The sequence below is a fragment of the Podarcis gaigeae genome, assembly GCF_964106915.1.
Source record: "Podarcis gaigeae genome assembly, chromosome: 6".
Taxonomy (NCBI): Eukaryota; Metazoa; Chordata; class Lepidosauria; order Squamata; family Lacertidae; genus Podarcis; species Podarcis gaigeae.
Window position 1 is genome coordinate 22,100,147 of NC_139682.1, and position 26,135 is coordinate 22,126,281.

At 43.4% G+C, this 26,135-nt stretch overlaps 1 protein-coding gene and 1 long non-coding RNA gene across 2 annotated transcripts in view; both read left to right on the top strand.

The window, feature by feature from the left end:
* The window catches only part of LOC310848003, a 222,727-nt gene that overhangs the window by 180,871 nt on the left and 15,721 nt on the right, over positions 1 to 26,135 (top strand). The gene's annotated exons all lie outside the window — the stretch shown is intronic.
* GDAP1L1 (ganglioside induced differentiation associated protein 1 like 1) overlaps positions 1 to 26,135 on the top strand; it is a 56,221-nt gene that overhangs the window by 16,106 nt on the left and 13,980 nt on the right. The window contains exons 2-3 of the mRNA XM_083746309.1: positions 10,236 to 10,428; positions 16,577 to 16,750. Of these exons, the coding sequence (XP_083602435.1) occupies positions 10,236 to 10,428; positions 16,577 to 16,750 (367 nt within the window). The remainder of the gene's footprint in view (positions 1 to 10,235; positions 10,429 to 16,576; positions 16,751 to 26,135) is intronic.

Sequence of the window (26,135 nt, forward strand, 5' to 3'; positions counted from 1 at the left end):
CCATCTCAGGGAACTTTTGATATAAATTTAGTAAGCAAACTTTGGTCTAATATCGCCAAAGAAACTGGAGGGTGCCCAGAACAATTTCCATATATAGATTCCTGGCTGAGCACATTAAATAAAAATCCTCCATGGATAAGGGAATGCAAAGTCAAACGATGCAAATTATTGGCTGTAAAAGCTGAAGCTAGGAAAGGAATCTTGCCAAATAAACTCAAACCCATTTTTGAGGGACCAGAGGAAGAGGTGCTTCCACCTCCACCCTATGCTCCACATCGAAGGGAGCTTAATTCAAACACTCCGCCAGTTGTAACCCCAAGGCAAGAAAGTGGAATGAATAATGGGAGTGGAGTCACAGAGCTTGATTCCTTGATAGATTATGATAAATATCTTCAGGAGGCATTGGAGTCCTATAATAAAGCCCAAGCAGAAGTGGTTATTCCACCTGTGACTCCTAATAGACCTGCATCTACAGTCTCCTTTAGTGGAACAACTGATTGCCCACCCCAAACCCCTGTACATCCAAGTCCTAGAGAAATATTACAGAAGTTACAGGGAGACCTTGATCGGTCAGCAAGCAATACAGCCAGGCGTATAAAGCTGCTAAAAGAACGCCTTGGGACAAATACCATCCCCTATGATTTGAGGCCCCTAGAGCAAAGCGAAGAGAAAGATCACGTAGTAGCCCCTCTTAGAAGAGTATTTGATGCACTTGAGGAGCCTGCGCTGGTTAATGGGCAACCCGGACCACGGCCACCTCGAACTTCGACCCTGCAATATATTCCATTCACAACTACAGATTTGATGAATTGGAAAACACACACCCCATCTTTTGCAGAAAAACCTCAGGCTATGATGGACTTGGTGACTTCAATAGTAAATACTCATAGCCCTACTTGGACAGATTGTCGCCAGCTCCTAAATACTCTTTTCACCACTGAGGAAAGGAGAGACATAATTGAAAAGGCACAGATATATTTGCGTGAGCAGGCCAGAGTGGGAAATATTTTTAATATTGACCGTCATCTCCAAGATAACTTTCCCTTGGAAGATCCTAATTGGGATCCAAACAATGGAATTCACCTGGCCAGACTTACCACCTACCGCCAGACGCTTGTGCAAGGTATCCGCAGGGCATGCCAGAAGCCCACTAATATGTCTAAAGTCTCAGAAGTAGAACAGAAACCAAATGAGAGTCCAGGAGACTTTTTAGAGAGGCTGCAAGAAGCCTATCGTATATGGACTCCTTTTGACCCTGAAGCCCCTGAAAACAGCAGAATGATTACTGCTACATTTGTGGCCCAGTGCGCTTCTGATATTCGTAAGAAAATTCAGAAATCAGAAGGATGGGAAGGGATGCTGATGAGCCAAATTATGGCCATTGCACGCCGAGTTTATCGGAATAGGGATGAGGCTGAGAAGCAAGAGAAGAAGAAGTGGCAGAAGGAAAAGATGGTGATGCTAGCCACAGCAGTGAAGCAAGACCACCGCCCCTTAAATGGAGGGAGAGGGCGAGGAAGGAATCCACCACTGGGAAGGAATCAATGTGCAAATTGCAAGAAGGAGGGTCATTGGAAGCGGGAGTGTCCTGAACCCCTGAGGTTGGAAGAAGTACGCCCAGGCCCAGGCCCAGGCCCAGGCCCAGGCTCCGGCCCAAGAAACCAGGGACGGGGACGGGGAATGATCCGAAATGGAAGATATCAGAGACCAGGACAAGGACAGAATAGAGACAATTTCATTGGACTGGCAGAAGAGGATTTTACTCAAGACTAGGAACGACCGGACTCCATAAAGTTAGGCTTCCAGGAGCCCACGGTCACGATTCAATTAGGGAGCCATTTAATAGACTTTATGATTGATACTGGGGCTGAATACTCAGTACTCCCAGAACTAGTGCAGAAAAAGGCATCCAAAAGTGTAGTCATTAAAAGTGCCACTGGACAGTCAGCTAAGAGGTCTTTCCTCCAACCTTTGGAATGCCAGATTGGGGGACATCGTTTAACCCATCAGTTTTTGTATATACCTGAGTGTCCAATACCTCTCTTAGGCAGAGATATGCTGTCCAAATTGCAGGCCCAAATCACCTTTACTCCTCGAGGTCCAGAAATGAAACTGCCATCAAAAGCAGCAGGAATAATTACCCTCTCAGTACCTAAGGAACAATCATGGCGCCTAATGTCAGCCCTGCAAGTCCAACCCACATTGGATACAGAATTAAACAAGCTCCTCCGAACTCTACAGGTGCCACCAGGAGTATGGGCCGAAAATAGCCCACCAGGAATGGCTAAGAATATAGCTCCAATTGTAGTAACCCTAAAACCTATGGCTACCCCTGTATCTGTAAAGCAATATCCCTTACCCCGGCGAGCAGCAGAGGGCATCCAGAAACATTTGGACCGCCTATTAAAATATGGTCTGCTTAAGCCTTGCCAATCAGAATGGAACACACCCCTTTTGCCTGTTCGAAAACCTGGGACAGATGAATACAGGCCAGTGCAGGACTTGAGGCTCGTAAACCAGGCTATCGAGACCTTGCACCCAAATGTACCAAACCCATATACCTTGTTGAGTTTGATCCCACCAGAAGCAACATTTTTTACTGTATTGGACTTGAAAGATGCATTCTTCTGTTGCCGGCTGGCACCACAGAGCCAACCTATATTTGCCTTCCAGTGGGAAGACCCTTTGACAGGAACAAAAGGCCAGCTAACCTGGACAAGATTGCCCCAGGGATTTAAAAATTCCCCAACTTTATTTGGCACTGCCTTGGCGAGGGATCTAACAAGTTACCCCTCAATACCGGGAGAAAAGGTGGTTCTGCAATATGTAGATGATCTTATACTAGCGGCAAAGGATTTTAATACCTGTAAAGAAGGGACAGAGGAACTGCTCCACTTGCTCTGGGAAGCTGGCTACCGAGTTTCCCAGAAAAAGGCACAGTTATGTTTAGAAAAGGTCAAATATTTGGGCTTTGACATCTCACACCAACAACGAGCATTGAGACCAGAGAGGAAAGAAGCTATTTGCCTTATCAAGGAACCTACCACAAGAAAACAACTTAGAGGATTCCTGGGAACAGCAGGGTTTTGTAGACTATGGATACCTGATTTCAGCAGTCTGGCCAAGCCCTTACATGAAAGCACTCGAGGTGCAGAAAAGGACCCATTCGTATGGGGACCTGAGCAGAAACAAGCCTTTTTAGTTATCAAACAACGACTTATGGAGGCACCAGCCCTTGGATTGCCTAATTCGGAAAAACCCTTTCAGCTGTATGTACATGAACAGAATGGGATTGCAGCGGCAGTCCTGACCCAGAGACTAGGAAGTTGGAACCGCCCAGTAGCTTATTTGTCTAAACAATTGGACTCAGTAGCAAAAGGATGGCCTCCATGCCTAAGGGCAGTAGCGGCCACTGCAAGCCTTGTCAAAGAAGCTGATAAATTTACCTTCGGCCAGACGATGTATGTGAATGTACCTCATGCTGTTCTGACACTCATGGAATATAAGGGTAGTTATTGGCTAACGAACCCAAGGATGGCTAGATACCAAGGCCTATTGTGTGAAAATCCCAGGATTCATCTACGAGTAGTGAATATGCTCAATCCAGCGACTTTGCTGCCCCTACCAGAGGTAGATGATGAGGAATCACATGATTGTCTCCAAGTAATGGATGAAGTTTATTCCAGTAGACCTGATCTGAAAGATGAACCATTGAAAAATCCAGATGTTGTATATTATACGGATGGTAGCAGTTACCTTCATGAAGGTGCCAGACGAGCAGGATATGCTGTGGTCACCAATGAGGAAGTTGTGGAAGCTGAAGCTTTGCCTGCTGGCACATCAGCACAAAAGGCTGAACTTATAGGCTTAACTAGAGCTCTGCAATTGGCAGCTGGATGTAAGGCAAACATCTATACTGATTCTAAATATGCCTTCTTAACCCTGCATGCACATGGAGCTCTATGGAAAGAAAGAGGTCTAATAGGAGCCCACGGGAAGGCCTTGAAATATGGACCTGAAGTAGAAATCCTGTTAGAAGCAGTATGGGCTCCAGAACAGATTGCTGTAATGCACTGCAAAGGTCATGGACGAGGAAGGGATCCAATAACCAGAGGAAATCATGCTGCTGACAAAGCAGCCCGAGAGGCAGCCCAAAAGCCTGTGGGAGGATTTATAGCAGCCCTCATACCAGAGGTAGTTCCAGAAGAAGTTAAACCTCACTATACCCCAGAAGAGAGGAAGTGGGCTGAACAGGAAGGAGCGGTTGTGAAGGACGGTTGGATGATCCTGCCAGACAATAGGATTTATGTACCTCATCATCTAGCAGGCACAATTGTAAGAAATTATCATGAATCTACTCACCTTGGCGGTACTGCAACCAGAGAGAGTCTCAGTCGGAAGTTGTATATTATTAATCTATCACAATTAGCAACTTGCATTTCACAGAAATGTGTTCTTTGTGCTAAAAACAATCCCAGGCAGGGACCAGTACAACCTCCTGGAATCCAACATGTGGGATATGTCCCCATGGAAAGTCTAATTGTGGACTTCACAGAGCTGGTCCCTTCTAAGGGATTCAAGTATCTCCTTGTGTTTGTAGATACTCTTACCGGATGGGTTGAAGCTTTTCCCACCCGAACTGAAAAGGCACGAGAGGTAACTAAGAGACTCCTCACTGAATTGATCCCAAGGTTTGGATTACCTAGATGCATTGGAAGTGATAATGGGCCAGCGTTCATTGATCAAGTAGTACAAGATGTATGTCGAGTCCTACAAGTAAAATGGAGACTGCATGCAGCATATAGGCCTCAGAGTTCAGGGAAAACTGAAAGAATGAATCGGACTCTGAAAACCCAATTGGCAAAATTAACCCAGGAAACGGGATTGGGATGGGTAGATGTGTTACCCATAACACTGTTTCGTGTTCGGTGTGCACCCACAAAAAGACTTAAGTTGTCACCTTTTGAGCTCCTGTATGGGAGACCGCCCTCCTTTGTTCAGGATATTCCAGCTGACCTTAAACAAATAGGAGATCATGTGACACAGGGACAAGTGCAATCTCTCTCCCGTGTTTTTGTTTCTCTTAACAGGTGGGCCCTCGAACGCACGCCGTGCAGCATTGCCGAGCCAATTCATCAGTTCCAGGCTGGCGATAGCGTATGGGTGAAAGAGTGGAAACGTGATCCACTTGCACCAAAGTGGCGTGGACCTTACACCGTCTTGCTCTCTACTCCAACAGCGGTGAAGGTAGCTGAGGTGACCCCCTGGATTCATCACTCTCGTTTGAAGAAGTCCGAAGGCAGTTGGACGTGCAAAGGTGACCCCTCTAATCCTTTAAAACTAACTCTCTCCAAAAACCCCTGTATCTAGCCCTACCGGGAACGGGCTAGGTCACGGGCAACATTTGACGACCGGCCTGCTGCAGCCACAACCTGGAAGCTGGCTGACCTGCGCACGCCTGAAGCTTGAGGAGCGTCTGAACCAGCGACTGTGAACGGAAAGATTCTCTAATACAATTGATTGACTGCCCCCTTGTGGAACAATTATCAGAGATATTACTCATTGGGGATCCTCGGGATATATGTTTTGGTCTTGGTGGTTCCCCATTTCTGTCACTGGGGGAATTATATTGGGGCTAATAATTATTTGCTATCACAATAAGGTAATCTTTTGTGGAAGGAATGCATATACTAGACATCAACATGATTTTATTATTAATCCTGATCCCTTGGGAAGGGGAAGGGTCCTTGAATCTGACCAAATTGGCTAAATATGGATTCAGCCATGACCACAATATGTGGGTAGGCTTAGCTGAGATGGTAGCCAATGTTGCAAATAGGACCAATTGCCTTGTTTGCTCTCTTGGGCCAGATGATTCAGAGGGAGGTATGCCCTTATTACCGATACCATTAGATGCCATTGGTATGGTAAGCGAAATGCCACACCAAACAGAAATACAGAATTTCCCCGGATGGAACTCAACTAAACCATTACGAGTTATACCTGTACAAGGGGAATTCTGTGTACATAAATCATCAGATGCAGCTGATTCTCCCATGATAGGCTCTTCTCATTGTCACTATACTTGGGATTATATTAAGAATAGTCATACCTGGGCACACGGTACTACCTATCGAACTCGGAATACCTTGCCCTGTGCACCTCCTTTTATTCACGCATGGAAAGTGGTGTGGAACATAACTGTGACAGAAAAAGGCAATCTAACATACTGCACTGTGAACTCTCTACCTCTTTTGGTATTTCGCCTTCTGTACTCCACGTACCAAAAACCTCAGACCCGATGGTTGTGGTGGATATGTGGAGAATGGGCATACAAAAAGCTCCCTTCCAAATGGAGTGGGACTTGTTTCTTGGGTTGGGTATTACCACCAATGTGGATTATGCCCACTAGTTCGGCCAGGCGAACACGAAGGAATGCTGATATTTCTCATATAGCAGGAGGAAGTACCCAAAGTTGGAGCGGTACTGATGATTGGCCGCCAGAGCGCATTATAGCCTATTATGATCCTGCCTCCTGGAATCCTGGTGAGCTCATACAAGGGGCACGGGATCCTATTTATAATCTAAACAGAATAATTCGATTGCAAGCAGTAGTGGAACTTGTAACCAATGCAACGGCACAGAGTTTGAGACTTATTGCACAACAGTTGGATGAAAGTAGAGCCGCCATTTTGCAGCTGAAAATGGGAATGGATTATGTACTTGCCAGGCAGGGAGGCCTATGTGGAGTCTTGAACTTGACAGGGAATGCCTGTTGCTTTAACATTTCAGATAATGGTGAGGCAATCCGTGTGTTGGCCACAAAGATGGAGAATATAGCACATGTCCCAGTACAAACATGGGAAGGATGGGATATGGGATGGCTCACCAATTGGTTACCTAATGTCACAGGACTCAAAGGGATACTATTGTCTTGCTTGTTTTTCTTGACAGTAGTGGTAATGGTTTTGTGTATGATGCTATGTATCATTTCATGTTTTAGAAGTACAATTAGCAAGATGGTTTCAAATGAAACTCTACCTCATATCATGGCCCTATACAGAGCTTTACCTCAGGAATATGATGAAGGTCAAGCTATCAAGGACACTTGGGATGAAGGTCCTTGAGCTTGAAAGGGGGGAATGAGGCATCTAGTCATAAGCCTGCATTTTTTATCAGAGCTTCTATATTTTATCAAGGCTTGTATTTAAAAATGAGCTTAAAAAAAGGATTTTCAAATGTTTCATGCCAGGCAAAAGACCAGGCAGAAAGAACCTTGGCAAGAGGTTTTTCTCCTAAGACAAGGGGGCCCCATTGATTTATAGTAGAAAAACAATTCTCAAAGTCATAAAAAAGGGAGAATTACATATGCTGCCCCAAGGCTGAAAAAACACAATTAAAGGCAAGGGTAAATAGTAAAATAATACCAATGTGCCTCTCAGTAAAATGAGCCAGATCTTCTTTCTAAGGTTGAAAGGCCAAGAGCAGTGAAAAAGGCAACTGGCTTGGCTAGAAGAAAAGAGAGCATTTTTGGGAAATTTTCTAAAGCTGTTGGGAAGAGCTAATGGGAGAAGCATCTAGCTGGCTGGGAAAGGAGGGGGAAAGGGGGGAGGTGTAAACTGAAGAGGCTTCTTTTTAAAAGCTGTTTTTTACTGAGTTCCTTTTTACTTTACAAAGGCTTTATTCTTTTAAAAGGCTACCTATGATAAGTGAATGAAATATATTAGCTTAAATATATTGGCTTAAATGTAATTATGCAAAGGATTTAAGGAATGCTAGATTCTTATTTCATATGGTTGTAAGAGTTGTATTTATCCTGAAATTAAGTCAGCCACCAGCCTAGCCCCCCTGCCAGACAGAAGACGCCATCCAAGCACTCTTGATATATATGGTTGTCAGGCATTTGTTTAGAAACTTTCAAATGAAGGAAATCTTTCAATATTGATGTGAAACTCAAGATCCTTGACATCTGTTGAACATAAAAATGTAAGATTAAACATTTGTTTTAGAAGGCAATAGGGCAAGGAGGGCAAGGAGGGCAAGAGGTGAGCTGGTAATTAAGATTCCATGTAAGATATATTATTACTTATTTGTCATTTATATATAGCTCTTTGTCTCCCTTATAAGGGCAAGGAAGTGGGTGTATCTTTTGTGGGTGTATCTTTTGTGATTGGTTCTACCAAACAGCCAATAGGAATTTCAACCAGGCTGATTGGACAGAGGCAGCCACAGGAGGAGCAAAGGGGGCTGGATTAAGGGAATATAAGTGCTGGCCAGGATGGCAAGAGGCCAGGCCAGAGCTTGGTAACCATATACCACTGAGCCTCTCATTTATTTGTCTGACAAATAAATTATTATTTTAATTTCTCTATTGCTGCGTTGAATATTTCATTCCAGCTAAGCGTTAACCACAAGCAGGGTGCTACAGTACAGCTATGAACAATTTAAAGAATACTACTGTAGTTGCATCAACCACACACGAAATGGCTGGGGGTTCAAGGGACTTAAAGGTTTTTAAATCATTATTATAGTTATTGTTGTTATTTACTCACTCTTTACCCTAAAATCCCAACAAACAAAAATGCATAATGGGGTCTTTATAAAGAACACATGGTCTAAATCAGTCTTCCCCAATGAATAAGGGAGCCTCCAGACTGTCTGTTGGAATTTTGTGGGAGAAATTCAAATGCATACCAGAACTTTCAGGCTTGTTTTCAATGCAGCGTTACATAAGCATCCAATCAGCACAAGGATTTCTGCTTCAGCCACAGGACTTCCCACCGATGCCCCCACATGCCATACCCAAATCTTTTCCAGAGGGTGGGGGGGCCCAAAACAGATTTAGGGACTGCACTGGGAGAAGAGAGGGAGGAGTCCCATTGCAGAAGCAGGAATCCTTGTGCTGATGGGATAATAATAATAATAATAATAATAATAATAATAATAATAATAATAATTTATTATTTATACCCCGCCCATCTGGCTGGGCCTCCCCAGCCACTCTGGGCGGCTTCCATAAAAACCAAAAATACAGTAAAATATCACACGTTAAAAACTTCCCTGAACAGGGCTGCCTTAAGATGTCTTCTGAATGTCAGGTAGTTGTTTATCGCTTTGACATGCTTATATAGTGCCGCATTGCATACAAGTCTAGGTTTGCACAGCTAAAGTATTAAAGGGCTCTGTGGTCCTAGCAAAATAAATTCACTTTGGTTAAGAACTGGACCTTTTGCCTTTTGGAAAGTGATGGGACAATGCATTTTAAAAAATGTGCAATGAAGAAATGATTAATTAACAGGACAGTGTATAAGCACCCCATAAGCAAATCAGAATAAATGTAGGAAAAAGGTTAATCATGATTGTATAACCGCCATGCAAACAAATCAGAACAAATGCACAAGTAAGACAAGATACACTGCTGGAGAAAATAATTTCATAAAACTGTATTCTGATTATTCCGTTTTCTTTTGAGTCTGTGGCCTAGCTGAACTAAAAGGACCTGAACCTGCCTTTTATAGTACGGAACTAGCTGTTTTTAGGTACTGTACATAGTGAATGTCTGTTCCAGAATACTGAAAAGAATAAACCGTTCAGCTCTATGGTGGTCATTGTATGCATGAAAAGAGAATCAGCTGGGCACGGCAATTGTGATTGGTCTTGAATTGTTTTGTAGACAGATGAAAGAGGACATTGGAAGATTTTTAATGAACAGGAAAATTAGTCAAAGACGTAATAAAGGAATATACTGAAAAAATGGTTATATGTAATCATATGATGTTATGATAAGGGCTGATCTAAAGAGCTAAATAATTTTGATTGGATCAAGATAATGACATTGGGTTGCAAGTATGAAGATTGTTGTGATGCTTTGAATGGCGAAATGAACTGATGTATGTGTGATCTGGAAGTGTATCAATAACATTGCTTTGAATGTGGTTTTTTGCAGCCTCCTCCTTATTTTTGAGATTGTCCCTATGTGCATTTATAATTCAATAAATGCCCATCTTTTCACTTGAAGCCTACATCCTTTTTATTTGGGTTTCTGCAAGGGTAACCTCCAGTCTAGGAATCCTTTTTTAAATTTATCCAACAATATAATCCAACCTCCATGTAAGTGTTGTGCAAGCAATGTTCAAGATGCAGGTCATGTGGAGCAGCCCTAAGTCTTTGTCGCATATGCTTCAGGAGGTTGGGAGGCAGCCCTGAGTCATATCTCCGCTTATTTCTTGCCCTAGGTCCGCCTGGTCATCGCAGAAAAGGGGTTACCCTGCGAAGAGCGGGATGTGAGCATGCCACTGACTGAGCACAAAGAGCCATGGTTTATGCGTCTCAATCTTGGGGAAGAGGTCCCTGTAATCATCCATGGAGACAACATCATCAGTGACTATAATCAGATCATCGATTACATGGAGAAGAACTTCACAGGAGGTAACATTCTAGAAATCTTTTCCAGCTAGAATTCCCTTTAGATAATTATAATACCAACAATTACTTTATAGACATTGTTTTGCTTTTCCTATCTCTTGCAAGCCCAGTACACTTCCTTAAGCACAGTTTCTTTGGCCACTTCACCTTAAATGCTCACTGATCTACAAAGGCATGAGGCAAGAGCAGCTGGGAAACCAACCAGCTTTGGAGAAACAAGCCATAGTTTGTTTAATCGTCTGTGAGACAACTCGTGATTAGTTAAAAGAACCCATGACTTAAGCAACCCATGGATGCCTACAGACAGCCACCCAATCTTAAACAACTCCTCACCCACAATAATACAACAACCAGACTTAACATGAACACTGGTACCAGAGCCTGCAATAAACCCAGATGCCAACTTTGCTGCCACATACACCCGGACAACACCATTCTGCCCCCAACAACATCAAACATACCATCTCAGGACTACTTAACTGCTCATCTTCTAACATTGTGTATGCCATCAAATGCCAACAGTGCCCTTCTGCTCTCTGTATTGGACATACAGGACAAACCCTACGCCAAAGGATAGATGGACATAAATCTGACATTAGGAATCACAAGACAGAGAAACCAGTAGGAGAACACTTCAATCTCCTAGGACATTCTATACAAGAACTCAAAGTAGCTGTCTTATTACAAAAGAATTTCAGAAACAAACAGGAAAGAGAAGTTGCTGAATTGCAACTTATTACCAAACTTAAAACCATGGAGAGACCTGGTCTGAATAGAGTCATTGGATTCTTATCTCATTATACATGATTAAACTGTTTTTAGCCATCTCACCCCTTGCTTTTTCCTATAAGACCAATTGCAGTCATTAACAGTCATCAACAGGTTTACCACACCTATCAGCCAATCACCCGTTCCCACCACCCTTCTGAGTAATACCCCCCCACCTTCTCACTATATATAAGGGTCTGGTAGACTTCTGTTTCAGTGTATCTGAAGAAGTGTGCATGCACACGAAAGCTCATACCAATAGTTGGTCTCTAAGGTGCTACTGGAAGGAATTTTTTTAAAAAACTTTTGTTTCGACCATGGATTTGTGTTATCTGTGAATCAGGTCATTGTGTTGTTAGGTTTCTGTTTATTGCCACTGTGCAGTGCTTGCAGTCACAAGACTGTTTACATTCCAGAGACTCCAGGCTGTTGGAAGTAGCAAGGAATGTGACAACCACAGTCTCATTTTTAATTTTGGTGGAAGAACTCAGATCCTTCAAGTGCCCTTATTTTCCAGGGACAGTCTCTAATTTACAGAAGCCGCCCAGGTTTCCAATTTGATCCTGGCACGTCCCACTTTTCCTTGTTGTTGTTGTTTAGTCGTGTCCGACTCTTCATGACCCCATGGACCAGAGCATGCCAGGAGCTCCTGTCTTCCACTGCCACTTTTCCTTAGGACATCCTTATTTCCATCAAAGAAATATTAGAGGGTATGGGGTTATGCAACCCCCGAGTCAAGGAGATAAGTAACTATACAACCTTTAGAAGACATCTGAAGGCAGCCCAGCAAAAGGGACATTTTTTAATGTTTGTTGTTTTATTATGGTTTTTATATATGTTGGAAGCCACCCAGAGTGGCTGGGGCAAGTCAAATGGATGGGGTATAAATTATTATTATTATTATTATTATTATTATTATTATTATTATTATTATTATTATTTATCACCGACATCATTATGGAATAGGATGTCTATTTTCATCAGAGAAATGTTGGAGGGCATGAGAGCTGATTTTACAAGGGAGCTGTATCTACTTCTCTGTGTTAATGTCATCACTATGGCCTCCATTCCCAGTTTTTATTTCTGTTTCCAAAGAATTGTCAGGCTTCAAAAGCTTAAGAGGGACATTTCAATGGGGTCTTACAGCTGATGTCACAGATCCTGTCAGCCATGCAAGCAGAAGCTTTAAGAATGGCCTTAAAATAGATCTGTGAAAAAGGAGCCTTGGCAGCTTCTGTGTTCAAGTACTTTGCATCCAAATGAACTTCCCCCGCCCTTTCTTGCATTCAGCAAATTTTAGCAGGAGTAGGAAACACTGCCCATGATATATGAGATCTTGGATTAGTAGAATGAGTTGCTTTTTACCGAGTCCCCCTTAAAAATACAACTGAGGCTCCAATTCTACAAATACTTACCTGGATGTAAACATGGAGACAGACACATTTTTAAAAAAACTGTGGGACCAGTTTGGAAATGGCTTTGGGGATTCAGTCAAAACATGCTTTTCCCTCCCATGAAACAAAACAGTTCTTCAGAGGTTGGGTGCTCCTTGTTATTGTTGTGGCAATCTTAGGGTGAAGGGTGGGTGGTGGTGGTAATAATAATAATTTTTTTAAAAAAATAATGATAATTTTATATACTGCTTAATGCTAAGATAACTCTCAAGCGACTTACAAATCTAGAGTTGTCATATATCCAGAATTTCCTGGACGCAGCCAGAATATGGTAATCATAAACAGTGTCCAGGCGGAATTTGCTGAAATGTCTGGGAAAACCTGGACATATGGCAATCCTTGTCTATATTTTGGCAAATTTTATTTAAAACAGCTCCAAAACTTCAACTTTTGTGTCTGAATTTTCACTTTTTGAAATATGGCAACCCTAACAAAACATCAAAACCAATCACACAACCTTGATAAAATTTCTCCCCCACCCCCACCTCTGAGTAAACATGCTTAGATTACTTATGCACTTTCTCTGCAGCAAGGGTGCCAACATTGATCTGCCTGGGGAGTGCAAAATGTCTATTGCAGAAAAAGCGTGAAAGCGTGAGGCGCAACTCACTTGTGCTTCCTCTTTCAGTTGTTTGTTGGGATGTGTAAAATGTATCTTAAGCCGAAAGAAGGTCCCTTGACAATGCAGAGGGTGGAACAGCACAGTTTCTCACCGCCAACATCATGCTCTGCCGGCTACACTGTCTAATCACACCACACTCCACAATTTAAGGACAGTGTTGTATTTTATGTCTTTATATAAATCAGTAAATCAGTACCGGTGATTGTTCCCCTTGCTTTTGTGAAGCAAGTGTTGCTGTCCGGAACCCAGTCTGATCCATTTGTCAAAGTTCCCTGTGGGTCACCATGACAAATGGTCACTGGATCAGAGCCCCATGTCCAAGAGGGCAAAGTCTATTGGCCTGCTGGGGGCCAGAGACATAGCCTAAACTTAGGCTCTAAAGCAGTGATGACTGACCTGTGACCCTCCACTAGGTGTCCTTGGGCTCCAACTTCCATTGGCTCCATCCAGTTTGCTCCAGGTCAGGAAGGATGGGAATGGTAGTCTAGCAGTCCCCCACCAAACTCTAAAGCCTGCTCTGCACATTGTAGCAGAATGGCATGATATGACCCTAAGGTGTTAATAAGAATGGACTGTTTCCTACCACTTCAAAGTCAATGTACACCTTATTGGCCTCACACACCTAGGTGGTTGTTATTGTTTTTCTCAATTTGGAACAAACCTAGTGGGGACACACACACACATCAAAATGCAATATTCACAAGAAATAACAAGATAGATATATGGATTTGGGTTAACATAATGTGTATGCCTCTTCCCAAACCTGTGGTGTAGAGCTCACTGGATGTAGAGTAAATGAGAATGTGTACACAGCAATTTTTCGAATGCCTCCCTTCTCCTATTAGCAAAGAGATGCCCTTATTTAACTCCTTATTTTGGTAAATTGAGCACTCTCTTTTAATGGGAAAAAGGGAAAGACTGGAAAGAAAAAGCTTCTGTTATATTGGTATTATTTACAACTGAGTCACTTTATTTGCTATCAGCAGTCTTATAAACGATCCATTAAAGGGTTTTGGCGTTGAATAAACCTTATATGGGCCAATTCAATCAAGAGGCTTAGGGTGAGGAATTACAATATTCTATTAGGATTAGAGCCAGAAGATCTCTAAACTAGAAAGGTATTATAAGAGAAAATAAACAGGGGCTTTCCGCCCAATTAAATGCTCAGTAGTTGTTTATCTGTTAAGGTGTGCATTGATATTCTGCATGTGTTAACCTGAAATAAATATTTAAGGGAGGAAACATCTCAAAGAAAAAAACCTTCCCACGCCTTGTGTGTGGAGCCAAACCCAGCAGGTCTGGGTCCATGAGAGAGATCCCCAAAGCTGCTCTTCTCTATCTTCAGAAGATGCATTACAAGCAGAAATTCAGAAGGGAAGGCTTTCCCTTGCAGACTCACAGAAAGAAGCATCTTCAGCCAAATTTGTGCCTGGCACCCAGCTGTCAAAAGCCATGTCAGCCCAGGGACGAGGCTGCCCCTTGATCACATGACAGAGCTCTCTTCACATGTAGAACACATTAAGGGGGCTGTTGGCTCCAGCAAAGTTCACAAAGTCTGGACACTCCCCCCCCAAAAAATGCAGGAAAACATATCTGCATAAACATACAGTACCAAAAATCATGCTGTATGATTTAGCCGCATTCTCTTGCTCGCAGTAATGAGCTTACAGCCCAGATCAGATGCCACTGACCTTCAGGTCTAGAATAAAACAACAACATCCCCTTTCTTCCCTGCACCTCCAACCTGCTCCCTCCACGCTTGGGCCCTGGCAAACAACAGCAAGACATAACCGCCCCCACCCAAAAAATACTGCACCACTGAACCATGCCAGTAAATTTACTCACTGTCCATTAAGTACTATCTCTTGAGCCGATAAAAATGAATGCCTCTATAAAACATGGCCCAGATATTCTGAAGAGAAATACCATCTTCCTTCTTCCAGCATTGTCCCCGCTGCGTTTTTAGAAGTAACTGTAATTGAAAGATGGATGCCTGCTGTCGTGGAATGACTTGGGAGACATAAGGCCAGCAACTGTAGGGACACTTGACATCCAAACAAGGGCTGAATGGATGAGACACAGAGACAATGCATGTACAAACCTGACAGAGAAGATCTTGCAAGTGGCGAGTTGATGTAGGAACTCTTGAGGTCTTGGATGTGAGGCAGCAAAAGATAAATTTGAGCAGTGGAGACCTGGACTCAAATTCGTGTTGAATCGTTAGAAGTCTTTCATTGCCAAATCAAATGCGCAATCCCAAATCATGTAGTTAATACAGACACTTAAAAGTACTGAATTATGGGGCTTAAGCTCAGGAAACTCTTAGTTAGTTACAATATTTGAATCCCTTCTCCCCCCAAAAAAATGTTAGATTTCTTTTTCAAGCTTTGTAGTCTTAAAAATCAGACTCATTGCAGCCGAAACCCGGGCATAAAAAAAAATTCAGGACCATTCTGCAGTGAACATACACACAAATGCAGATAGTGTATTGCCTTTCTAACTTGTATTATTATTATTTTTTGCAGCCCTAGTTGAAATCCTTGTAATGCTATAGCGTCCCTGGCTGGGCTCAAGCACATCATCATCATCATCATTATTTATTTATTAAATTTCAAATTTATTTATTAAATTTCAAATTTAGGTACCACCATTATTGAAGGTTATGATTTCAGGCTGTTGGTGCAGGATTTAGAGGTTTAGAATTGTAGAGTTGGAAGGGACCGCAAGGGTGAATGCAGGAATCATCTTGCCCATCATGGGACTCAAACCCACAACCCTGAGATTAAGAGTCTCCTGCTCTACCAACTAAGCTATCCCACATATAACTACTGTCTCTGTGCTGTCTGTTTCTTCTGTGTTACCTTCTTAGTCATTGCCAAAAGTCCCAGTTCCTTGACATTTTAAATATTGGATGCAAAACATCCCGTAAGAACTAAGCAAATGCAACAAATGTACCTTGGATCCCGAACGCCTTGTGAGTTGTATGTTTTGGCTCCCGAACACCACGTGAGTGTTCCGGTTTGCGAACGTTCTTTGGAAGCCGAATGTCCGATGCAGCTTCTGTGGCTTCCGATTGGCTGCAGGAGTTTCCTGCAGCCAATCAGAAGCCGCTCCTTGGCTTCCGAACATTTGGAAGTCAAACAGACTTCCGGAACGGATTCCATTTGCTACCGAGGTACAGCTGTACTCAAATTGTGTCCTCTCTTTTCTAAGAATAGAAAATCTGAAGTAAAAGAGAAAACCCTCATATAAGCGCTGGGTGTAACTAAAGAATGCTTTTATTTTAGTTTTTCTTGCTACATTTCAGAGCACGTTACCCAGCTAATTCCAGAGGCAGGGAGCCTCCTTCATTCTAGAGTGATGCAGTACAGAGAGATCCTGGATTCCCTGCCCATGGATGCCTATACACACGGATGCATTCTCCACCCAGAGCTCACCATGGACTCTATGATTCCAAAGTATGCTACAGCCGAGATCCGAAGTAAGTGGCCTTTGAACAAGATAAGTGTGCTGACTTGTTGCATCTGTTGATTCATTTGAAATTTTGCAAGGTCCCCCTTAGCACCCAACAGCATAAATTGCTTACGAAATTATAAGTGGGCATATTAAATGGAAGAGATGGAGTAGAGCAGTGTAGTATAATGGTTAGAGGATTGGACTAGGACCTGGGGGAGCAGGGTTCAAATCCCCACTCAGCCATGAAGCTCTCTGTGTGACCTTGGGCCCGTCACCACCTCTTAGCCTAACCTACCTTGTTGTGAGGACGAAATGGGAAGGAGGAGAACCGCATGCACCACCTTGAGATCCTTGGAAGATAAAGGTGGTATATAAATGTTATGTACTGAAGTTCTCACCCTGGGCCAGCAGGGGCATACTGTAGATAGTTCAGGTCCACATATGCAAATAAGGGATTGAAATTGACGTTCAGTGATTGGATAGTTACAGAAAATGGTTACCGTTGCGTTCTAGTGGAGCTTTATACAGTGGTACCTCCGTTCCAGAGCCATGTTCGTATCTAGAAGTAAATGTAACTAGCGACGGCGCGTCTGCGCACGCACGCGTCGCTTTTCACCGCTTCTGCGCATGATGTCATTTTGAGCATCTGCACATGTGCAAGCGGCGAAACCCAGAAGTAACACGCTCCGTTACTTCCGGGTTGCGGAGGAGCACAACTCGAACACACTCAACTCGAAGTGTCTTCAACCCGAGGTACGACTGTATAAGCAGGCTGGCTGAACCCTTCAGTTCAATTCTGTTCCAGCTTACAAATAAAGAGCTGCTTTGGAGAAATCGCTGTGTCGTCTGCTATGTCTACCCACTATTTAACAATAAATGTAATAAATAATAATAAATAGAGCAGGGGTGGGGAAATGTTTTCAGCCTAGGACCACATTTCCTCTTGAGCAACTGTCCAGTGGCGGCATGTGAACAGTGAACATCGCCAGCAGTGAGCATCACCGTCATGGAAAGCGCACATACGCACAGGGAATGCAATTGTTGCATAAAGTAATCAGCATGTATACATTTGTCATTTCCAACAAAGGCTGTGTACACATTCCCATTTATTCCAGCTCCAGCATGCTTCCACCACTGGTGTTTGAAGTTTTAACATATGCATTGCATTAGCCACAACCCATATGTGTCCCGTAGTTTCTTAAGAAATACTGCTGTTTGAGGCGTTTCCCCTCAAACCAGCTTCCATCAAATTTGAAAACGTGAGCCAAGGTTAAGCTGAGGTATGCGCATTTGAGACAGCCATTGCACATGCATGTGGCAGCGCATGTGCAGATGACAGCTTCACTGAATAAGAATTTGGCACAGGGAAACAAACCAGATAATGCAGATAATGAAGACATCCTTGCTCCCTCTCTGGCGTAAACAACAGCATAAAAATGTGACTTAAAACGCAGCGGGTGCAAATGACCTCACTGCGTTTTAAGCTACTAAGGTGTGCATAGCCATTGTCTTGTGAAAACTCAACTAAAAGCCTTGACTGGCTTGTAGTATTATTATTACATCATTTTACCTACATCCTAGGCATTCAGCCATTAAAGATGTTTGTTTATGCATGCTGGCAGCTCTTATAATTAATTAAAGAGAATTACAGTTTGAAGAATCCAGATTGCGAATGGCCAAAGCAGTAACAGGATAAAATAAATAAATAATTGGAAGGTAGACAAAAGAGCTGAACTGCAAGTCTGCAGGGAGAGTTAAGAATAATAGACCGTCACAGTATGACAGAGAGAACAAAAACCTCTATATACTCAGGAGCAGCACATTTGCGGGTTGCTTTATGCTAATGGCTTGGAAGTTATTTGATAGTTATTCCGACCTGGAAGAGCTAGGAAACTCTGAAAAGTCTCCTCAGAACCCCTTAATTCCCACCAGCTTCTTTGGAGGCAGCAGGTTAGTAAAGCTGGTCTGTGTTTGTGTGTGCAGAGATATGCCCTTTGCTTTCAGTTACAGGACATATTTGTTTTATCCGTGGGGAAAGAGACTTTGAAAGACACCTCTTTGTCATCATATAAAAGGCATTATGATTTAATGCTGCTGGGATTGTTATTGGTGAATTGTTGGCACTTCTAAAAAGTAATTTCTAACCCAGTGGATGTTACCGTAGAAAAAGTGTTCAGCTGAGCTTGCATGATATATGCATGTATGTATATTTGACCCCATCTGCACTATATATTTATAGCAGTATCATACCATTTTAAGCAGTCCTGGCTTCTCCAAAAGAAATATGGAAACTGTAGTTTGTTAAGGGTGCTGAGAGTTGTTAAAAGGTAAAGGACCCCTGACAGTTAAGTCCACTTGTGAACGACTCTGGGGTTGCGGCGCTCATCTTGCTTTACTGGCCGAGGGAGCCGACGTATGTCCGCAGACAGTTTTTCCAGGTCATGTGGCCAGCATGACTAAGCCGCTTCTGGCGAAACCAGAGCAGCGCACAGAAACACCGTTTACCTTCCTGCCGGAGCGGTACCTATTTATCTACTTGCACTTTGACGTTCTTTTGAACTGCTAGGTTGGCAGGAGCTGGGACTGAGCAACGGAGCTCATCCCATCGTGGGGATTCGAACCGCTGACCTCCTGATTGGCAAGCCCAAGGCTCAGTGGTTTAGACCACAGCGCCACCCACGTCTCGAGTTGTTAAGATACCCCTATCCCCCCCCCCCAGAGCAGCAATTCCAAGGGAAGACTCTGGGAACCATAGTTCTTGGAGGTGAATAGAAATCTACAAATATCTGTACAGTGCAGGTGGTTTGTGATGGGATGTTTGTATGTTGCTTTGGTTTTAATATGTCTCACAAGTCTTGTTTCCTGGGGGAAATGGGGGATTAAGTAAAATGTGTCTAGTTGTGGTTGAGATAGTTCCCGCCAATCTTTGCAACTGTTGCCAAGGGAACAGGACTGTGTGGAACTGGTAATTGGGGCAGTTAGCTCAGTTGGGTCAGTTAGCCTGGTGGCAGAGGAAGAGGGGTAGTTGGTATGGCGGCAGCAGAAGCATGGTCAGGTAGCACTCCCCATTTAACCAAGCAGTGAAAAAGGATGTGCTGCCCCTGGGTGGAAGGCCTCCATTTTATTATAAATGATGGAGGGAGTAACCTTTTCCCAGTATGCGATAGTTGTACAAGACTGTATTCTTTCTTGTACAATAAACCACTACAGTGGTACCTCGGGTTACCTACGCTTCAGGTTACAGACTCTTCTAACCCAGAAATAGTACCTCGGGTTAAGAACTTTGCTTCAGGATGAGAACAGAAATTGTGCTCCAGCAGCGCAGCTGCAGCAGGAGGCCCCATTAGCTAAAGTGGTGCTTCAAGTTAAGAACAGTTTCAGGTTAAGAACGGACCTCCGGAACGAATTACATAAGTACTTAACCCGAGGTACCATTGTACTGCGGTTCTTCTCTGGAATTAAGTCTCTTATGATGCCATCAGTGTTCCTGTGAGGAAATGCTCTTGCACTGCTCCTTGGTATTACAGGGTGCCAGATCCACCCCCCCCACCTTACAGCTGTTCTGCCCCCCCCCCCACATCCAATTATAGATAGTTCAGTTGGTAGAGCATGACATTCTTAATCTCAGGGCCGTGGGTCCAAGCCCCATGTTGAGCAAAAGATTCCCGTTTGGTCCCTTCCAACTCTACAACTCTATGATTTTATCTCTGTAAAATCAAATGGACTTAGAAGATACTTAAGTTTTTGATAGATCATGCCACATACAAGAGCTGGGCTGAGGGTCTTCGACTGGATTTTTGGCCTCTCTGGCACAAAAATTTATGCAGATTAGGTTTCAGAGGCAGGACGAATTGGCACCAGACTCTGTACTTGACCTACAAGCATTCATGAAACATTGACAATGCCTAATATAACTCCTCCACAAGGACGTCTCTTTAAATATGCTCTTCTGCTCTGGACAGTGACTTTGTCACAATGTCACCGCAGGGTCTTGCACTTTAGCGGCTCCAGATAACTCTGGATCCAACTGCTCAATTTACAGCTGCATTTTTTTAAAAAAGTCCCTAAAGTTGGCTTGAGATTTGAAAATGAAACTAGGCTTGCCTTATACCTAAACCAGATTTCCACGGGAATGCCTTTTGTTACCACTTAGTCACCTGTTCTGGGCCTGGGTACAATTCCCTGTTCGCCACAAGAACAGATAGTGCCTCCTGAAGCCCACAAGAATGTGTGCACAAATGTACCACGATATATTTAAAAGCTGAGGATTCTCAAAACAGACTCGCTCAACCTAACCTACCTCCCAGGATTAAGTTCTGTTAGATGCTAAGTACAGTGGTACCTCGGGTTACATACACTTCAGGTTACATACACTTCAGGTTACAGACTCCGCTAACTCAGAAATATTACCGGTACCTCAGGTTAAGAACTTTGCTTCAGGATGAGAACAGAAATCGTGCTCCGGCGGCGCGGCGGCAGTGGGAGGCCCCTTTAGCTAAAGTGGTGCTTCAGGTTAAGAACAGTTTCAGGATAAGAACGGACCTCCAGAACGAATTAAGTACTTAACCCGAGGTACCACTGTAATTGTGCCAGTACAGTACTTTATTGCTTACGTGTCCACAGAACCTTTGAAAGGGAGGAGAGCGGAGACAGAAAACCAGAAAAAAATTGGCTCTACCTCAGGATTCCTTTAGTCCCACCTATGGAAACCCTCTTAGCCAAACCATCAAGTCCAGTGGTCATCACCTGCTACTGATAAACAGAGGTGTACCTAGTGTCCCTTGCACCCTTGGCAAGGAGCTGTATTGGTGACGCCACACCACCCCCTGAAAAACGCACTTTGCTACAATAGCCACATTAGAAATTACTGCATTTTACATGACCTAGGTATTTGAAGCATCCAGAGTGAAGGCAAGGCGAGGAGGAAGGGCAAAATAAATAAATAAATAAATAAATAAATAAATAAATAAATAAATAAAGCAAGCACGCCTTTGTGCCATGGTGCAAGAAGCACAGGAGGCTTCTTCCACATTTAATCTTGCTGCAACAGTGGGGCTGCATGGCCCACACACATATATATTATACACAATATAGTCTGATTTTGTGCCAAAGAAGCAAAGAACACCAGTGTCAAAGCAATGATTCTTCAACATCACCTTCGTTGGACTGGTCATGTTGTGCGGATGCCTGATTATCGTCTTCCAAAGCAACTACTCTATTCTGAACTTAAAAATGGAAAGCGTAATGCTGGTGGTCAACAGAAGAGGTTCAAAGACTTTCTCAAGGCAAATCTAAAGAAATGTAGTAGAAACACTGACAACTAGGAAACATTGGCCTGCGAGTACTCCAGTTGGAGAGCAGCCTTTACCAAAGGTGTCATGGGCTTTGAAGATGTTCAAACTCAGGGCAAAAGAGAGAAATGTGCAAGGAAGAAGGTACGCTTGGCAAACCCTCACTGTGATCAACTCCTGCCCGAAAACCTATGTCCCCACTGTGGAAAGATGTGTGGATTCAGAATTGGCCTCCACAGTCACTTATGAACTCACTGTTAAAACCGTGTTCATGGAAGACAATCTTACTCAGCTACAAGTAATTGTATAATAATAATAATAATAATAATAATAATAATAATAATAATAATTTCTTACCTATACCTCGCCCATCTGACCGGGTTTCCCCAGCCACTCTGGGCAGCTTCCAACAAAATGTTAAAAATACAATAAAAGTCCCGCTTGGACTACTGCAACGCGCTCTATGTGGGGCTACCTTGGAAGGTGACCCAGAAACTGCAATTAATCCAGAATGCAGCAGCTAGACTCGTGAATGGGAGTGGCTGCCAGGACCACATAACACCGGTTCTGAGAGATCTGCATTGGCTCCCAGTACGTTTCCGAGCACAATTCAAAGTGTTGGTGCTGACCTTTAAAGCCCTAAACAGCCTCGGTCCTGTATATCTGAAGGAGCATCTCTGAAAGACCACATGCCCCTTCATTTCCACCCCCATCGTTCAGCCCGGACACTGAGATCCAGTGCCGAGGGCCTTCTGGCGGTTCCCTCATTGTGCGAAGTTAGGTTACAGGGAACCAGACAGAGGGCCTTCTTGGTAGTGGCGCCCACCCTGTGGAACACCCTCCCTCCAGATGTGAAGGAAATAAGTAGCTATCCTATTTTTAAAAGACATCTGAAGGCAGCCCTGTTCAGGGAAGTTTCTAATATTTAACGCTGTATCGTTTTTAATACTTGATTGGGAGCTGCCCAGAGTGGCTGGGGAAACTCAGCCAGATGTGCGGGGTATAAATAAATTATTATTATTATTATTATTATTATTATTATTATTATTATTATCATCAAACATTAAAAACTTCCCTAAACAGGGTTGCCTTCAGGTGTCTTCTAAAAGTCAGATAGTTGTTTATTTCCTTGACATCTGATGGGAGGGCATTCCACAAGGCGGGCGCCACTACTGAGAAGGCCCCTACCCACCAAAGTTGTACCCAGTCCTTATATGCAAATTAGCATCATGGGCCTGTGCGCCAAGTATTTTAATTACTAGCAATACCTCTCCTGGTGTCATGTGATCTTAGCTGCCCTTCCCTCCAGGAAACAGGCAGCTGTAATTTGCATTTGCTTTCATTTTCAGAGGGGCCTTCAAGGGTAGCCCCATGTACAGTACAATTGCAGTAGTCAACAAGTGTACAGCAATGTCTAGTTCTAGACAAAGGAAAATGCTCAGTGAGCAGTGAGTGAATGAATTAGCAAGCGTCTTCTCTCCAGGCTAAAGAGCAGATTAATTAGGCCAGTAATGTTTATCCTTCTCCTGTCCTGACATTGCACCTCCCTTAAGTAATCAGTTTTAATTATCACAGCATCATTGGCTCAGCAAAACCAAGGAATGGGCTGTAAATCAGCCTCCTAGTTGCCCTTTATTTCTCAACATTGCCAAAGTAATTAAGGACTACAGCAGCCCTGTTACTCTTTCTTTTTCTCCACAGTGAACTTGATTGAATCAGGCCAGAGAACACAGCTTTTCCAATTTAGCCTTGCAGTTTTCACAGAGGAGGTCAATGGGCTTTTATAAGAGAGAGAGAGAGAGAGAGAGAGAGAGAGAGAGAGAGAGAGAGAGAGAGAATGAGAATGAATGAGCATGATAGTGGCATGTGTAGAAATCTGGTGTAGCTTTGGTGTCAGGAGAAGCTCGAGGCCATAGGGATAACATCTCAACTGAGTTGCTGTTGCATGCTAGGAAACCTTGATGATCTGGTCAGTTTCTGAATCTGACTAGTGACCGCAGGACCTAAGGAGCTCCACATGGAGGTGATGCTATGCCTGAAAACATCCATTGCTGAGGGGAAGTGAAGCAATCACCTTCACACTGTACAAAGTATGGTATCTCTGGGCTCACAATAAACACGAAAGCAAATTTTAAACGCACCATTTGTAACTCCTCTGATCTTAAAACATTATCAAGATATCATAAAAGCTGCTGTGCAAGTTAAAATCATTCAGGTGGATTGCAGTTGATCAATTTGGGGTGTTTATTTTGAGAATCTATAACAGCTGCTGGAGAAAGGAAGATAGCCCCAACAAGCCAAAAGTTGTTCAGATCTAACTCTCATTCATTGTGGCAATAAAACTCCACAAACACTGCCCAGGTGTTAATTTTATGCCTATTTGTGTTCCCTTAACCCATTCTGAAAGTATTGTGTATACCAGGAGTGGGGAGTGGGGAGTGGGGAACCATTTCCAGGGAGAAGGCCAGATGTTTAGGATACCCAAACCCAGCGGCGCCAGGTATGGGGGGGGTGGAGGGGGCTTCAGCTCTCCCAATATTGAGGGAGCAGCCACCAGGCACCCTCCACACACCCCAGCCCTAGCCTCCACCTGACACAGGAGGCCTGGCACAGGAGATCTTTGCTTCGCTCATCCCAGCTGCAGGGCAGGGGCTGGGTCAAGCAAGTGCGGAGATCACCCTCTGCACACCAGGCAGCATGACGTGTTATAGGGGCAATGTAGGGGGGCAAGTGGGTGCCCCTGCCCAAACCTCCCAGGCCATTTTGACAGGGGGCACTTCACCCACAGCAAAGCAAGAATGCAAACTGAATTTTCTAGACTACCCTCTCATTTGCCTTGTCCATATCAAATATAAATTGCAGCACTTCTGCCCTGAGATTCTCCACATCTAGCCAAGCAAATGTATGCTCAGCCAGGACTGCAATGGGTGGTGTCAAATAACTATACCACATCCTTTCCCAGTTCAGAATTAGAGTGGAAGGTAATGAATTGTTTTAATCAGAGGTCCTTCAATCTGTATCTTATTTTGTCATCTTTGATGATAGGTCTTTTGCAAAAAGATTTCCCTATAGCTTCAGGGCCAGCCTTATCATGCTGTCTCTTAAAGTTCTGCTGAATTTCTGCAGTGCCAGATTGGATCAGAACTGAGGTACATTTTGTGCTGTCTCCTCCTGGCAAAGCAGTGCACCCACTCTAGACAGATATGGACATAATCCCCTAATATGAAAGTTTAATCTTAACTCCTATCCATATTCCATAACATAACCAGTCTCCCCAGAGCTCCCCATCAGCATTTTAGCATACATTTAGCAGCCAAATATACATGTTTTTGGATGAAATTTTGACGAGTCTGTACAGTTTTACAAGCAATTCACCTTTTGTAACATATTTTTGCATGTTATTTTCACTAATATTGCATGCATTTTCATGCACACTTTCCATTAATACATGCCTTTTGTACACATATGGTCAGATATCTGCATCAAGAAATTTGGGGAAGTGTGAATTTTAAAAGGATAGCTGATTTTCAGTTGAAATAATGATTTGGATTAGGTAGCTTTGCATTAAAATGCACACCAAACGAACTTTCTCCTACATTGCTACTCCCAAGTAACATTTGGTGAGTTCCTAGTGATGTATGGAAGTGAGAGCTGGACCATAAAGAAGGCTGATCGCCGAAGAATTGATGCTTTTGAATTATGGTGCTGGAGGAGACTTTTGAGAGTCCCATGGACCGCAAGAAGATCAAACGTATCCATTCTTAAGAAAATCAGCCCTGAGTGCTCACTGGAAGGACAGATCATGAAGCTGAGGCTCCAATACTTTGGCCACCTCATGAGAAGAGAAGACTCCCTGGAAAAGACCCTGATGTTGGGAAAGATGGAGGGCACAAGGAGAAGGAGACGACAGAGGGTGATATGGTTGGATGGTGTTCTTGAAGCTACCAGCATGAGTTTGATCAAACTGCGGGAGGTAGTTGAAGACAGAAGTGCCTGGCGTGCTCTGGTCCATGGAGTCACGAAGAGTTGGACACGACTAAACAACAACACACTGCATCATGGGGTCCAGCTTCTTGCATAACCAACTACATGGGGAATTAGACAATAAGATTCCTTCAT